The following is a 17,081-nucleotide window of genomic DNA, read 5'->3' as shown; positions in this document are numbered from 1 at the left end:
GACCTGTTAAATGTATATAATACTGTCATGACCTGTTAAAGGTGTATAATACTGTCATGACCTGTTAAATGTATATAATACTGTCATGACCTGTTAAAGGTGTATAATACTGTCATGACGTGTTAAAGGTATATAATACTGTCATGACCTGTTAAATGTATATAATACTGTCATGACGTGTTAAAGGTGTATAATACTGTCATGACCTGTTAAATGTATATAATACTGTCATGACCTGTTAAAGGTGTATAATACTGTCATGACCTGTTAAAGGTGTATAATACTGTCATGACCTGTTAAATGTATATAATACTGTCATGACCTGTTAAAGGTGTATAATACTGTCATGACCTGTTAAAGGTGTATAATACTGTCATGACCTGTTAAAGGTGTATAATACTGTCATGACCTGTTAAAGGTATATAATACTGTCATGACCTGTTAAAGGTGTATAATACTGTCATGACCTGTTAAATGTGTATAATACTGTCATGACCTGTTAAAGGTGTATAATACTGTCATGACCTGTTAAAGGTGTATAATACTGTCATGACCTGTTAAAGGTGTATAATACTGTCATGACCTGTTAAAGGTATATAATACTGTCATGACCTGTTAAAGGTGTATAATACTGTCATGACCTGTTAAAGGTGTATATAATACTGTCATGACCTGTTAAAGGTGTATAATACTGTCATGACCTGTTAAATGTATATTATACTGTCATGACCTGTTAAAGGTGTATAATACTGTCATGACCTGTTAAAGGTGTATAATACTGTCATGACCTGTTAAATGTATATAATACTGTCATGACCTGTTAAATGTGTATAATACTGTCATGACCTGTTAAATGTATATAATACTGTCATGACCTGTTAAAGGTGTATAATACTGTCATGACCTGTTAAAGGTGTATAATACTGTCATGACCTGTTAAAGGTGTATAATACTGTCATGACGTGTTAAAGGTGTATAATACTGTCATGACCTGTTAAAGGTGTATATAATACTGTCATGACCTGTTAAAGGTATATAATACTGTCATGACGTGTTAAAGGTGTATGATACTGTCATGACCTGTTAAAGGTGTATAATACTGTCATGACCTGTTAAAGGTATATAATACTGTCATGACCTGTTAAAGGTGTATAATACTGTCATGACCTGTTAAATGTATATAATACTGTCATGACCTGTTAAAGGTGTATAATACTGTCATGACCTGTTAAATGTATATAATACTGTCATGACCTGTTAAAGGTGTATAATACTGTCATGACCTGTTAAAGGTGTATAATACTGTCATGACCTGTTAAATGTATATAATACTGTCATGACCTGTTAAAGGTGTATAATACTGTCATGACCTGTTAAAGGTGTATAATACTGTCATGACCTGTTAAAGGTGTATAATACTGTCATGACCTGTTAAAGGTATATAATACTGTCATGACCTGTTAAAGGTGTATAATACTGTCATGACCTGTTAAAGGTGTATAATACTGTCATGACCTGTTAAAGGTATATAATACTGTCATGACCTGTTAAAGGTGTATAATACTGTCATGACCTGTTAAATGTATATAATACTGTCATGACCTGTTAAATGTATATAATACTGTCATGACCTGTTAAAGGTGTATATAATACTGTCATGACCTGTTAAAGGTGTATAATACTGTCATGACGTGTTAAAGGTGTATAATACTGTCATGACCTGTTAAAGGTGTATATAATACTGTCATGACCTGTTAAAGGTGTATAATACTGTCATGACCTGTTAAATGTATATAATACTGTCATGACCTGTTAAAGGTGTATAATACTGTCATGACCTGTTAAATGTATATAATACTGTCATGACCTGTTAAAGGTGTATAATACTGTCATGACCTGTTAAAGGTGTATAATACTGTCATGACCTGTTAAAGGTGTATAATACTGTCATGACGTGTTAAAGGTGTATAATACTGTCATGACCTGTTAAAGGTGTATATAATACTGTCATGACCTGTTAAAGGTATATAAAACTGTCATGACGTGTTAAAGGTGTATGATACTGTCATGACCTGTTAAAGGTGTATAATACTGTCATGACCTGTTAAAGGTATATAATACTGTCATGACCTGTTAAAGGTGTATAATACTGTCATGACCTGTTAAATGTATATAATACTGTCATGACCTGTTAAAGGTGTATAATACTGTCATGACCTGTTAAAGGTGTATAATACTGTCATGACCTGTTAAAGGTGTATAATACTGTCATGACCTGTTAAAGGTATATAATACTGTCATGACCTGTTAAAGGTATATAATACTGTCATGACGTGTTAAAGGTGTATATAATACTGTCATGACCTGTTAAAGGTGTATAATACTGTCATGACCTGTTAAATGTATATAATACTGTCATGACCTGTTAAAGGTGTATAATACTGTCATGACCTGTTAAATGTATATAATACTGTCATGACCTGTTAAAGGTGTATATAATACTGTCATGACCTGTTAAAGGTGTATAATACTGTCATGACCTGTTAAATGTATATAATACTGTCATGACCTGTTAAAGGTGTATAATACTGTCATGACCTGTTAAATGTATATAATACTGTCATGACCTGTTAAAGGTGTATAATACTGTCATGATGTGTTAAAGGTATATAATACTGTCATGACCTGTTAAATGTATATAATACTGTCATGACGTGTTAAAGGTGTATAATACTGTCATGACCTGTTAAATGTATATAATACTGTCATGACCTGTTAAAGGTGTATAAAACTGTCATGACCTGTTAAAGGTGTATAATACTGTCATGACCTGTTAAATGTATATAATACTGTCATGACCTGTTAAAGGTGTATAATACTGTCATGACCTGTTAAAGGTGTATAATACTGTCATGACCTGTTAAAGGTGTATAATACTGTCATGACCTGTTAAAGGTATATAATACTGTCATGACCTGTTAAAGGTGTATAATACTGTCATGACCTGTTAAATGTGTATAATACTGTCATGACCTGTTAAAGGTGTATAATACTGTCATGACCTGTTAAAGGTGTATAATACTGTCATGACCTGTTAAAGGTGTATAATACTGTCATGACCTGTTAAAGGTATATAATACTGTCATGACCTGTTAAAGGTGTATATAATACTGTCATGACCTGTTAAAGGTGTATAATACTGTCATGACCTGTTAAATGTATATTATACTGTCATGACCTGTTAAAGGTGTATAATACTGTCATGACCTGTTAAAGGTGTATAATACTGTCATGACCTGTTAAATGTATATAATACTGTCATGACCTGTTAAATGTGTATAATACTGTCATGACCTGTTAAATGTATATAATACTGTCATGACCTGTTAAAGGTGTATAATACTGTCATGACCTGTTAAAGGTGTATAATACTGTCATGACGTGTTAAAGGTGTATAATACTGTCATGACCTGTTAAAGGTGTATATAATACTGTCATGACCTGTTAAAGGTATATAATACTGTCATGACGTGTTAAAGGTGTATGATACTGTCATGACATGACCTGTTAAAGGTGTATAATACTGTCATGACCTGTTAAAGGTATATAATACTGTCATGACCTGTTAAAGGTGTATAATACTGTCATGACCTGTTAAATGTATATAATACTGTCATGACCTGTTAAAGGTGTATAATACTGTCATGACCTGTTAAATGTATATAATACTGTCATGACCTGTTAAAGGTGTATAATACTGTCATGACCTGTTAAAGGTGTATAATACTGTCATGACCTGTTAAATGTATATAATACTGTCATGACCTGTTAAAGGTGTATAATACTGTCATGACCTGTTAAAGGTGTATAATACTGTCATGACCTGTTAAAGGTGTATAATACTGTCATGACCTGTTAAAGGTGTATAATACTGTCATGACCTGTTAAAGGTATATAATACTGTCATGACCTGTTAAAGGTGTATAATACTGTCATGACCTGTTAAAGGTGTATAATACTGTCATGACCTGTTAAAGGTATATAATACTGTCATGACCTGTTAAAGGTGTATAATACTGTCATGACCTGTTAAATGTATATAATACTGTCATGACCTGTTAAATGTATATAATACTGTCATGACCTGTTAAAGGTGTATATAATACTGTCATGACCTGTTAAAGGTGTATAATACTGTCATGACGTGTTAAAGGTGTATAATACTGTCATGACCTGTTAAAGGTGTATATAATACTGTCATGACCTGTTAAAGGTGTATAATACTGTTATGACCTGTTAAAGGTGTATAATACTGTCATGACCTGTTAAAGGTGTATAATACTGTCATGACCTGTTAAAGGTGTATAATACTGTCATGACCTGTTAAAGGTGTATAATACTGTCATGACGTGTTAAAGGTGTATAATACTGTCATGACCTGTTAAAGGTGTATAATACTGTCATGACGTGTTAAAGGTGTATAATACTGTCATGACCTGTTAAAGGTGTATAATACTGTCATGACGTGTTAAAGGTGTATAATACTGTCATGACCTGCTAAAGGTGTATAATACTGTCATGACCTGTTAAAGGTGTATAATACTGTCATGACCTGTTAAAGGTGTATAATACTGTCATGACCTGTTAAAGGTGTATAATACTGTCATGACGTGTTAAATGTATATAATACTGTCATGACCTGTTAAAGGTGTATAATACTGTCATGACCTGTTAAAGGTGTATAATACTGTCATGACGTGTTAAAGGTGTATAATACTGTCATGACCTGTTAAAGGTATATAATACTGTTATGACCTGTTAAAGGTGTATAATACTGTCATGACCTGTTAAAGGTGTATAATACTGTCATGACGTGTTAAATGTATATAATACTGTCATGACCTGTTAAAGGTGTATAATACTGTCATGACCTGTTAAAGGTGTATAATACTGTCATGACGTGTTAAAGGTGTATAATACTGTCATGACCTGTTAAAGGTATATAATACTGTTATGACCTGTTAAAGGTGTATAATACTGTCATGACCTGTTAAAGGTATATAATACTGTCATGACCTGTTAAAGGTGTATAATACTGTCATGACCTGTTAAAGGTGTATAATACTGTCATGACCTGTTAAAGGTGTATAATACTGTCATGACCTGTTAAAGGTGTATAATACTGTCATGACGTGTTAAAGGTGTATATAATACTGTCATGACCTGTTAAAGGTGTATAATACTGTCATGACCTGTTAAAGGTATATAATACTGTCATGACCTGTTAAAGGTGTATAATACTGTCATGACCTGTTAAAGGTGTATAATACTGTCATGACCTGTTAAAGGTGTATGATACTGTCATGACCTGTTAAAGGTATATAATACTGTCATGACCTGTTAAAGGTGTATGTAGGGGGCACACAGTATGCTGAAAGGAACAATCTTCCCCTTTAAGTTGTCAATATATTACCCATCAGCATGGCTCATAATATGGACACCTTCCTGTTGCTGATGTAGTAACAACGGCTCAGAAGGTCTTTGGAGGGAAGGTGAAACAGGATCGCTTTTTCCCAGATCTGTTTGGGTTGTCTTGCCAACTCATATGGTCATTGATGCATGACAATGTCTACATTTGGCAAGACAGCACAAACAGATCTGGGACCAGGCTAGAAACAAGAGCTGAGTTTGTATGAAGCGCAGAATGACATCAAAAAGACAGACAGCTGACAAGTGGTGTCACGTTACGACCACACAGAACACAACAGAACGGAACCTTTGTGTCACAGTTGACCCCATGGTGACCTTTAACCTGGAATGACCCCTGCATGGGGTCAATGTTCCAGAACCTTTAATCCACATAAAAATAATCATTCTGTGTTCTGTTATATTATGTTTCCCCCTTCAGCTTAGGAAGCACCAAACTTTTGTATTACATTTGAAGTAAAAATCGATCCAGATCTCTGTAGTAATGCATCATATACAACAACAAATATCATGCTGATGATTCCTTGAGATTTATTAGAACTTTTTCCTTTCTGTTTAGTTATAAAAGCAAACAGGGAACAGAATCTAACGGGGGGACAGAATCTAAAACAACACAGAATCATTTGGATTTGGATGAAATATTCTGAAATACGTTTGTCCTCTGGAACCCTGGGTCTCCAAGGTGAAACTCACCGTGCAGGTATTCTCAGACGTCATCCTCTCCTCGGTGTCATTCTGGAAGGACACACATCACAGGGAAGCACATTGATGACAGGAAAGACACAAGCCAATGCCACTGCTGCAGACAATTTCTTTTCGATCAGATAGATACATACAGTAAGAGGAACACTTTTCCACGGTCAAAATGGTTTATTTTCCTAATAGTTTCCTAAATCTTTGTGTTTTGTCCAATTGATTTTAAGGAAAATATATTTGTTTCTAAATGTATTTTATTTAACCTTTATTTAACTAGGCAAGTCAGTTAAGAATAAATTCTTATTTACAATGACGGCCTACACCAGCCAAACCTGGACGACGCTGGGCCAATTGTGCACCGTCCTATGGGACTCCCAATCACGGCTGGTTGTGATACAGCCTGGAATCAAACCAGGGTGTCTGTAGTGATGCCTCAAGCACTGAGATGCAGTGCCTTAGACCGCTGCGCCACTCCTACTTGTAACAGGAGTATTACTAGTGCTTTACTGGTTTAACAGAAGCACAGAAAAAATTGGATTGAGTGAGTCATTTCATTGGTTATGACTCAACAGTTGGCACATTAACAAGGTTGCTATTGAGCAATGCAAACGTGTGGTACATCCTATTTAGCTGTGAGCCAGAAAAAAAAGTCGGGTGCTTTCCCATAAAGACATGAATTAACCCATGACGATCCATGAATTAACCCATAAAAAAATGGATTAACCCATGAAGACATGAATTAACCCATGGCGATCCGTGAAGTGTTGGAGTGTTTAAGGAAAGCTAACCACACGCAGCTACACACATAGCACAACACAACATCTGTGTCCCCAATGGAACCCTATTCTGGCACCCTATGGGCCCTGGTCAACAGTAGTGCACTATAAAGGGAATAGGGTTCCATTTGGAAGGCACACAAAGGCTCTGTTCCAATATCCATAGTAACATAGTGGATTCTAAAAGGTAGACCAGTATGGATGTTAGAACACAGACTAAAACTCTCTACATGCTGTCAACACAGGAAGCATTTCTTCACACTTAAAAAAACATCAAGGTGAAGAAATATAGGATGATGTGTCAACATGACATGCAAGAGGTGGAGAGGTGGTGTGGGGGTGTGATGACACCAAGTGAGAGAAGAAATATAGAGAAGTGATCCTGTAGTCAACATTGTCTTTTGTGTTCTACGACAAGATTGACAAGACAAACTGTTTTGTTCATCAAGGAGTTGATTCTGAAGGTATATCATATATAGTAGTTAGTAAAAGGTGTCTCAGACTAGAAGGTTTGTTTCAAATCTATCATGGTTCATTTTGTCTGAGAAGGAGTGTCGAAAACATTTTCTGAAAACAAATGAACCAAGTCAAAACGGAACCAAAGGAAGCCAGTGTGACTAGTCATACTGATATCAGACTCTAAGTAGAGACTGGTGTTACCTGTCATCCAACCACAGACCATACAGGACTCTCACTTCACATCACAGAGCCAACACAGTTATATCCATCGACACACTACACTTACAGACAGTCTAGAACTTACTGGGTAGAACAGAAGGAGTAGTTTCTGGTAGGATGGCATGAAGAATGGAACAGAACACAGTGACAGACGTGCTACATCAAGCACAGTAACACTGTGTGAGTCCGCATGGCAGAGTGAACAGAAAGGGGACTGATATGCTGTGAAATACATCCTAGAAGGTTTTTAGGGGCTACATCCTGTATAAGAAGAAATCCATTTAAACCTTTTAGGTTCTAATAAAAATCATGTTCTCTACATCTGTGGGCCTGTGATTAGAGGATAGGTGAATGACAAGGTGACGTGTATGGTGGTAAATGATATGGGAAATCAGAAGTATCTTGAAGTTATGTGATCGATTGATTGATTGATAGATACCGGGACATCAGTAGTACCTTGAAGGTGGGGCTCATGGGACTGAAGGGGCTGAAGGACTCGTCTCCCTCAATGCTGGAAATACTGAGGTTCTTCATCCTTCTCTCTGAAGCCGACATCCTCTTACTCTCCATCCCGTCTTTCACCCTCTTCCTCTCCTCCTGTAGACAGAGAACTACATTAGAACAACACCCCCTCTTCCTCTCCTCCTGTAGACAGAGAACTACATTAGAACACCCCCTCTTCCTCTCCTCCTGTAGACAGAGAACTACATTAGAACAACACCCCCTCTTCCTCTCCTCCTGTAGACAGAGAACTACATTAGAACACCCCCTCTTCCTCTCCTCCTGTAGACAGAGAACTACATTAGAACACCCCCTCTTCCTCTCCTCCTGTAGACAGAGAACTACATTAGAACACACCCTCTTCCTCTCCTCCTGTAGACAGAGAACTACATTAGAACACACCCTCTTCCTCTCCTCCTGTAGACAGAGAACTACATTAGAACACACCCTCTTCCTCTCCTCCTGTAGACAGAAACTACATTAGAACACACCCCTCTTCCTCTCCTCCTGCAGACAGAGAACTACATTAGAACACACCCTCTTCTTCTCCTCCTGTAGACAGAGAAACTACATTAGAACAACACACCCCTCTTCCTCTCCTCCTGTAGACGGATAAACTACGTTAGAACAACACACCCCTCTTCCTCTCCTCCTGTAGACGGATAAACTACGTTAGAACAACACACCCCTCTTCCTCTCCTCCTGTAGACGGATAAACTACGTTAGAACAACACACCCCTCTTCCTCTCCTCCTGTAGACAGAAATTACATTAGAACAACACCCCCTCTTCCTCTCCTCCTGCAGACGGAGAAACTACATTAGAACACCCCCTCTTCCTCTCCTCCTGCAGACGGAGAAACTACATTAGAACAACACCCCCTCTTCCTCTCCTCCTGAAGACAGAGAAACTACATTAGAACAACACCCCCTCTTCCTCTCCTCCTGCAGACAGAGAACTACATTAGAACACACCCTCTTCCTCTCCTCCTGCAGACAGAGAAACTACATTAGAACAACACCCCCTCTTCCTCTCCTCCTGCAGACAGAGAACTACATTAGAACACACCCTCTTCCTCTCCTCCTGTAGACAGAGAAACTACATTAGAACACACCCCTCTTCCTCTCCTCCTGCAGACAGAGAAACTACATTAGAACACACCCCCTTCCTCTCCTCCTGCAGACAGAGAAACTACATTAGAACAACACACCCTCTTCCTCTCCTCCTGTAGACAGAGAAACTACATTAGAACACACCCTCTTCCTCTCCTCCTGTAGACAGAGAAACTACATTAGAACAACACCCCCTCTTCCTCTCCTCCTGCAGACAGAGAAACTACATTAGAACACACCCTCTTCCTCTCCTCCTGTAGACAGAGAAACTACATTAGAACACACCCTCTTCCTCTCCTCCTGCAGACAAACTACATTTGAACAACACCCACACATACATGAGGCTGAACAGGCCTCGGTTGTGCATGCTGTGCATTATAATGCATTATGTCAGAGCTCACAAGGTTTAAAAAATGTGCTTACAATGCATTATGAAGAGGGTGTTCATAGGAAGTGTTACCAACATGCATCGACATGCATATACATACTCAGATAGTGTACATACCAGTCTCGGAGTAGGAGTGCTGATCTAGGATCTGACTGGTACCCCCTTCTCATTCATTATAACAGAGCCAGGTCTCACCTCCTCCTGCTCCTGTCTGTGCTGCTCCTCTTTCTCTCTCTGGTGCTCCTCCTCCTCCTCCCTGGCTCTGCGTTTCTCCTCTCTCCTGCGGTTCAACTCCTCCATCTCCTCCTGGTCCTCCTGCTGTCTCTGTCTCAGCTGTTCTAGGGTGCCCTGTCCCTGGCCTGGTGTCTTCTCTGTCTCTAGCAGCCCCACGGGAACCTCTCCATCCACCTCCTCCTTTCTCTGCCCTCCCAAGCTGCCACTGCGACTGGAGGAGAGGAGAGGAGAGGAGAGGAGAGGAGAGGAGAGGTTGGAGGAAGCTGCTCCGTCTCTCACTATGATCAAACTGCATTACAAATGTAACACCTTCTAATATCTCCACTGCTGTAGTTATGAACTACTTTGGACAGTTCTCATCTTATCAATCAACAAGATTCCCTCAATTTGATTTAAAATCTTTACCTGTCTCCTTCAGTGACAAACAAGGAAGAAGTAGGCATCTCATCCATCTCTTTCGGTGTCTCATCCATGTCTTTCGGTGTCTCGTCCAAGACTATCTGTGTCTCATCCATGTCTTTCGGTGTCTCGTCCAAGACTATCTGTGTCTCATCCATGTCTTTCGGTGTCTCGTCCAAGACTATCTGTGTCTCAACCATGTCTTTCGGTGTGTCATCCATCTCTTTCTGTGTCTCATCCATGTCTTTCGGTGTCTCGTCCAAGACTATCTGTGTCTCAACCATGTCTTTCGGGGTGTCATCCATCTCTTTCTGTGTCTCCTCCATGACTATCTGTGTCTCAGTCATGACTATCTGTGTCTCAGTCATGACTATCTGTGTCTCAGCCATCTCTATCTGTGTCTCAGCCATGACTATCTGTGTCTCAGCCATGTCTTTCAGTTTGTCATCCATGTCTTCCTGTGTCTCATCCAAGACTATCTGTGTCTCAGCCATCTCTATCTGTGTCTCAGCCGTCTCTATCTGTGTCTCAGCTAGCTCTATCTGTGTCTCTATCTGTGTCTCATCCATGACTATCTGTGTCTCAGCCATCTCTATCTGTGTCTCTATCTGTGTCTCAACACCCTATAGTAGCTCACTCTAAAGGCTTGGTTAAATGAAGGAAGGATGTTGAGCTAGCCAATACAGGAAGTGATGAGAGTCACTGATCTTGTCATGCGTCTTTTTCAGTTCAGTATGAAGTAGGAACTGATAGATGCTTTACAGAAGTTACTGTTCTCTCTCTACAAGCAATCACTCATACAGATGTAGGATTTTCATTTGATCGTCGTGTTGCAGGAGAGCTTTCCTTCAATGCAGGAAATGTAAAACTTCTAGTCTATTTGAGGTTTAAAAAGGCTTCTGAAATTTGTAATTTCCACTTTTCAATTTCAGACTTGATTTATCCTTATGGAAAATGTATCAACCGCTTCAAAAATGTCCATTAATAATAATCCACTTTAAAATTCAAATTTCTGTTGATGCAGGATTATTTTCCTGCTGTAGCAAACTGGCTCAAATTAAGATCCTCCATCTGTAGCAGGAAGCTAAGACTGAAACTAAGGAAACTATAAATAAAGAAACTCAGACAGCTTCAGTCTTTGTGTTGAGTTCTCCTCCTCTTTAAATTGAATTTGGACATTACAATAGTGAGATCTGGCCCCAGTCTGAAGCTGTGTCCAAAATGGCACCCTATTCCTTTGATAGTGCACTACTTTAGACCAACCAAATGGCACCCTATTCCGGTTATTGTGCACTACTTTAGACCAGACAAATGGCACCCTATTCCCGTTATAGTGCACTACTTTATACCAGACAAAATGGCACCCTAATCCCTATATAATGCACTACTTTTGGCCAGATGAGGCTCTATATAAGGATTCGAGTGCCATTTTGGACACACATATATACTATTTTAGGTTTGTTACCTTGGAGACAGTTTCCCTGCAACTAGGTATGAGGTCACTTCCGCTCCAGCTGCTTCCCCGTTACTGTTGACGTGTCTCATGACTTTAGAGGTGTAGGAGATCTTCAGCTCAGATTTCTTCTTCTCCACTACCTAAAAACAGAACAGCATTTAGAAGAACACTTTATAGTCCAATTTGAGTTTTGGCATCAAACGTCATTGGCATCAACTCATCTAAAGTTCGGTCAAGTTTGGCATCACAGCCCAAACAACAGTTTTCCCCTCTTTGCCCTGCCGTGAATAAAGACTACACTGTGACTTGAGTGATGATTGGATACAGCACGGCATGTACACAATCGTAACTCTACCTTGTCATCTGTTACTCTTCTTGAAGCGTCTTGTGTCTTGTTGCTGGCTCTTCGTTCCCACTCTACCTCCTTCTCCTCCCTCTCCTCGGGCCCAGGTCCAGGATGTGTCTTCAAGCAGGGCCTGATTGGGGAGGCTCCGTTTAGCCTGAGCAGCTGGGGCTGATGCTGCTGCTGCTGGGGCTGATGCTGCTGGGGCTGATGCTGCTGCTGCTGGGGTTGATGCTGCTGGGGTTGATGCTGCTGGGGTTGATGCTGCTGGGGTTGATGCTGCTGCTGCTGGGCTTGATGCTGCTGCTGCTGGGGTTGATGCTGCTGCTGGGGTTGGTGCTGCTGCTGCTGGGGTTGATGCTGCTGGGGCTGATGCTGCTGGGGCTGATGCTGCTGCTGGGGTTGATGCTGCTGGGATGGATGCTGCTCCCAGGACTCCTGTTCCTCCAGGTGGCGCTGTCTGCGTTTCTCCAACCTCTGGGTCCAGTCACTGAAGCCCTCGTCCTCCTCCAGAGCCAACTTGCAGCCACTAGCCTTCAGCTCACTCTCACACCTGAAGAGACAGGTAGAATTGTTAATAACAAGTCAAACCTAAAGGTGATCCAGTAATTTCTAACTGTTCATAACTGTTCAACAGATTCTTGCACAATTGTCCATAGAAATATAGTGCTGTATTCAACATTTCCTTCAAGAGTAACTACACCTAAGGACAGGGTTACCCAGGCCAAAGATGGCCAGGTCTCCCTCAAAAAAGACAATCAATACATACAACCTTCAACAATTCAACCTAATGCATCGTCAACTGAATTCAAAAACAGGCTAACTCAGCTAAATTCCTAACTGTTTAACACAGTGTAAAAAGTCATTAGTTCTGCTAACTCCCGTTGCCTAGAACCATTGTAGTAAACCCAACTCAAAGTATATCAGTATTCAAAACTTAAAGTGACATCAGCACCCATTAGGTTATCTTTAGAAGTTGTAAATACTTCACTGGTTTATGTTTTATTCACTATTTCCCATTAAATTACATTATGTATTCTGAATTAAAATGATTGAATTAACTTGAACATGAATATTTGTTGTAGCGAACATAAAAAATGCAGGTTCCATCTATTAAATGATTAACCTTCATTATTCATTTTTGTCAAGTTTAAGTAGTAAGTGGTTCAGATTAGTAATTATCAGTGGTCGTGTCTTAATGTTTAATATTGTTTTATGCATTTGATGATTTGTGCTTTTAACCCACTAACAGTAACTGGAGGTAGAGCTGTAACCAGTCATTGTTGAACACAGTGCTCGTTCCTCTAACAGTAACTGGAGGTAGAGCTGTAACCAGTCATTGTTGAACACAGTGCTCGTTCCTCTAGCAGTAACTGGAGGTAGAGCTGTAACCAGTCATTGTTGAACACAGTGCTCGTTCCTCTAACAGTAACTGGAGGTAGAGCTGTAACCAGTCATTGTTGAACACAGTGCTCATTCCTCTAGCAGTAATTGGAGGTAGAGCTGTAACCAGTCATTGTTGAACACAGTGCTCGTTCCTCTAACAGTAACTGGAGGTAGAGCTGTAACCAGTCATTGTTGAACACAGTGCTCATTCCTCTAACAGTAACTGGAGGTAGAGCTGTAACCAGTCATTGTTGAACACAGTGCTCATTCCTCTGGCAGTAATTGGAGGTAGAGATGTAACCAGTCATTGTTGAACACAGTGCTCATTCCTCTGGCAGTAATTGGAGGTAGAGCTGTAACCAGTCATTGTTGAACACAGTGCTCGTTCCTCTGGCAGTAATTGGAGGTAGAGCTGTAACCAGTCATTGTTGAACACAGTGCTCGTTCCTCTGGCAGTAATTGGAGGTAGAGCTGTAACCAGTCATTGTTGAACACAGTGCTCGTTCCTCTAGCAGTAACTGGAGGTAGAGCTGTAAGCAGTACAGGAAGCTGCATTGTACAGTGAAGAGGCGACTCCGGGATGCTGGCCTTCTAGGCAGAGTTCCATCTTAATCTTGTGTTTTATTGGCCAGTCTGAGATATGGCTTTTTCTTTGCAACTCTGCCTGAAAGGCCAGCATCCCGGAATCGCCTCTTCACTGTTGATGTTGAGATTGGTGTTTTGCGGGTACTGTTTAATGAAGCTGCCAGTTGAGGACTTGTGAGGCGTCTGTTTCTCAAACTAGACACTCTTATGTACTTGTCCTCTTGCTCAGTTGTGCACCGAGGCCTCCCACTCCTCTTTCTATTCTGGTTAGAGCCAGTTTGCGCTGTTCTGTGAAAGGAGAAGTACACAGTGTTGTAAGAGATCTTCAGTTTCTTGGAAATTTCTCACAACAACAAGAATAGATCAACAATAGACTGACGAGTTTCAGAAGAAAGTTCTTTGTTTCTGGCCATTTTGAGCCTGTAATCGAACCCACAAATGCTGATAATCCAGATTCTCAACTAGTCTAAAGTAGGCCAGTTTTATTGCTTCTTTAATCAGAACAACAGTTTTCAGCTGTGCTAACATAATTGCAAAAGGGTTTTGTAATGATCAATTCACCTTTTAAATTATAAACTTGGATTAGCTAACACAACGTGCCATTGGAACACAGGAGTGATGGTTGCTGATAACGGGCCTCTGTACGCCTATGTAGATATTCCATTTAAAAAAATCTGCTGTTTCCAGCTACAATAGTAATTTACAACATTAACAATGTCTACACTGTATTTCTTATCAATTTGATGTTATTTTAATGGACAGAAAATGTTCTAAGTGACCCCAAACTTTTGAACGGTAGTGTACATCTTACACAAATGTTTCTAGAAATATAATATTTTCTTCATAGTTTGTTACGTAGGACATCCATCTGGAAATAGTTGATTGTCTGCCTCACCCCAAGGGCACCAAAACACCAGGTGGCTAAACGTGCTAGCTGCTAACCACTGTGAAAACAATCAGGTGGCTTCTGTATATTGTTAGCGGTCAGCACAATGTTGAAACAATGGGGTGCTAACAGCAGCTTGGCAGGGGAAAAGACAGAGGGGGCTCAGGTACTGTATAGAGGTCAGGGGACAGGCAGCGGTCACAGGAAGTGAGTCTTTACAGCCAAACTCCTGCAGTCAGCCTACAGCAGCCGTGTGTGTGTGTGTGTGTGTGTGTGTGTGTGTGTGTGTGTGTGTGTGTGTGTGTGTGTGTGTGTGTGTGTGTGTGTGTGTGTGTGTATATAACAGACGGGGGCAATACCAGGGATTTCAAGTCAAATCATGAAATCAAATTGTATTTGTCACATGCGCCAAATACAACAGTGAAAGGCTTACTTACAAGCCCTTAACCAACAATGCAGTTTTAAGAAAAACCCTAAAAAAGTAAGAGATAAGAATAACAAATAATTAAAAATCAGCAGTAAATAACAATTCCTGGGCTATATACAGGGGGTACCGGTACAGAGTCAATGTGTCAATGTGTGGGGGGCACCAGTGTCAAGGTAATTGAGGTAATTATGTACATGTCTCATCGTTGTCGGTGATCAGGCCTACCACTGTTGTGTCATCAGCAAACTTAATGATGGTGTTGGAGTCGTGCCTGGCTGTGCAGTCATGAGTGAACAGGGAATACAGGAGGGGACTGAGCATGCACCCCTGAGGGGCCCCCGTGTTAGTCCTGTATTGAAGCTTTGCCTGTTTGATGGTTCGTCGGAGAGCATAGCTGGATTTCTTATAAGCTTCTGGGTTAGAGCCCCGCTCCTTGAAAGCGGCAGCTCTGCCCTTTAGCTCAGTGCGGATGTTGCCTGTAATCCATGGCTTCTGGATGGGGTATGTATGTACAGTCACTGTGGGGACGACGTCCTTGATGCACTTATTGATAAAGCCAGTGACTGATGTGGTGTACTCCTCAATGCCATCGGAGGAATCCTGGAACATAGTCCAGTCTGTGCTAGCAAAACAGTCCTGTAGTTTAGCATCTGCTTCATCTGACCATTTTTTTATAGACCGAGTGACTGGTGCTTCCTGCTTAAATTGTTGCTTGTAAGCAGGAATCAGGAGAATAGAGTTATGGTCAGATTTGCCAAATGGAGGGTGAGGGAGAGCTTTGTACACGTCTCTGTGTGTGGTGTAAAGGTGGTCTAGAATTTTTTTCCCTCTGGTTGCACATTTAACATGCTGATAGAAATGAGGTAAAACTGATTTAGGTTTCCCTGCATTAAAGTCCCCGGCCACTAGGAGCGCCGCCTCTGGGTGAGCGTTTTTCTGTTTGCTTATGTTTAGCCCAGCAGATGACAGGTGTTAGCCAGACCCCAGGGCCTTTGGCTCGGCGTCATGGCAACGGGACACACACGTACTGTGACCATGGAAACATACACAAACTGAACGACCGACCTCGCTGCCAATGGAACGAACGCCACTGCTGCATCCTGTTTCCTCTGAATGAGCTATGGTCTGTGTCCCAAATGGCACCCTATTCCCTAAATAGTGCATTACTTTTCACCAGAGCCCTATTCACCATATAGTGCACTACATTAGACCAGAGCCCGATGTAGTAGTGCACTACTTTTCACCAGAACCCTATGTAGTAGTGCACTACACAGGGGATAGGGTGCCCTTTGGGATGCAGAAATGCTCTCTTCCTCTCTTCCTGTAGCCCTGGCCTTCTGTCATTTCTCGTTTCTCATTGTTGCAACATAGCAAAAATAAATACAGTTTAGGTTGATTTATTAATGTGCTGCATAGAAGTTGCATTAAAACATTAACAAGTAGCATAATAACATAATAACATTAGCAAGTACAATACTAACATAATAACATTAACAAGTAGTATAATAACATAACAACATAAACAAGTAGAGTAAAAACATAATAACATTAACAAGTAGAGTAATAACATAATAACATAAACAAGTAGAATAATAACATAATAACATTAACAAGTAGACTAATAACATAATAACATTAACAAGTAGATTAATAACATTAACAAGTAGTATACTAACATTAACAAGTAGAATAATAACATAATAACATTAACAAGTAGTATAATAACAT

At 40.1% G+C, this 17,081-nt stretch overlaps 1 protein-coding gene across 3 annotated transcripts in view; it reads right to left on the bottom strand.

Moving 5' to 3' along the window:
- The window catches only part of LOC115166728 (non-muscle caldesmon), a 36,246-nt gene extending 25,247 nt beyond the window's left edge, over nucleotides 1-10,999 (bottom strand). Inside the window, exons 1-5 of one of the 3 annotated variants that reach the window (XM_029720450.1) lie at nucleotides 10,387-10,999; nucleotides 10,277-10,344; nucleotides 9,833-10,082; nucleotides 8,094-8,234; nucleotides 6,181-6,222 (exon numbers count right to left, since the gene is read on the bottom strand). In XM_029720450.1, the coding sequence (XP_029576310.1) occupies nucleotides 6,181-6,222; nucleotides 8,094-8,234; nucleotides 9,833-10,082; nucleotides 10,277-10,344; nucleotides 10,387-10,860 (975 nt within the window). In that variant the 5' untranslated portion in view covers nucleotides 10,861-10,999. Of the gene's footprint in view, nucleotides 1-6,180; nucleotides 6,223-8,093; nucleotides 8,235-9,832; nucleotides 10,083-10,276 lie in introns of all 3 variants that reach the window. The other 2 variants (XM_029720449.1, XM_029720452.1) reach the window with 2 other exon arrangements.
- Between the last annotated feature and the right edge of the window lie 6,082 nt (nucleotides 11,000-17,081).

This window comes from Salmo trutta, chromosome 29 (genome assembly GCF_901001165.1).
Source record: "Salmo trutta chromosome 29, fSalTru1.1, whole genome shotgun sequence".
NCBI classification, from domain to species: domain Eukaryota; kingdom Metazoa; phylum Chordata; class Actinopteri; order Salmoniformes; family Salmonidae; genus Salmo; species Salmo trutta.
This window is presented reverse-complemented; position numbering and strand designations above follow the sequence as displayed.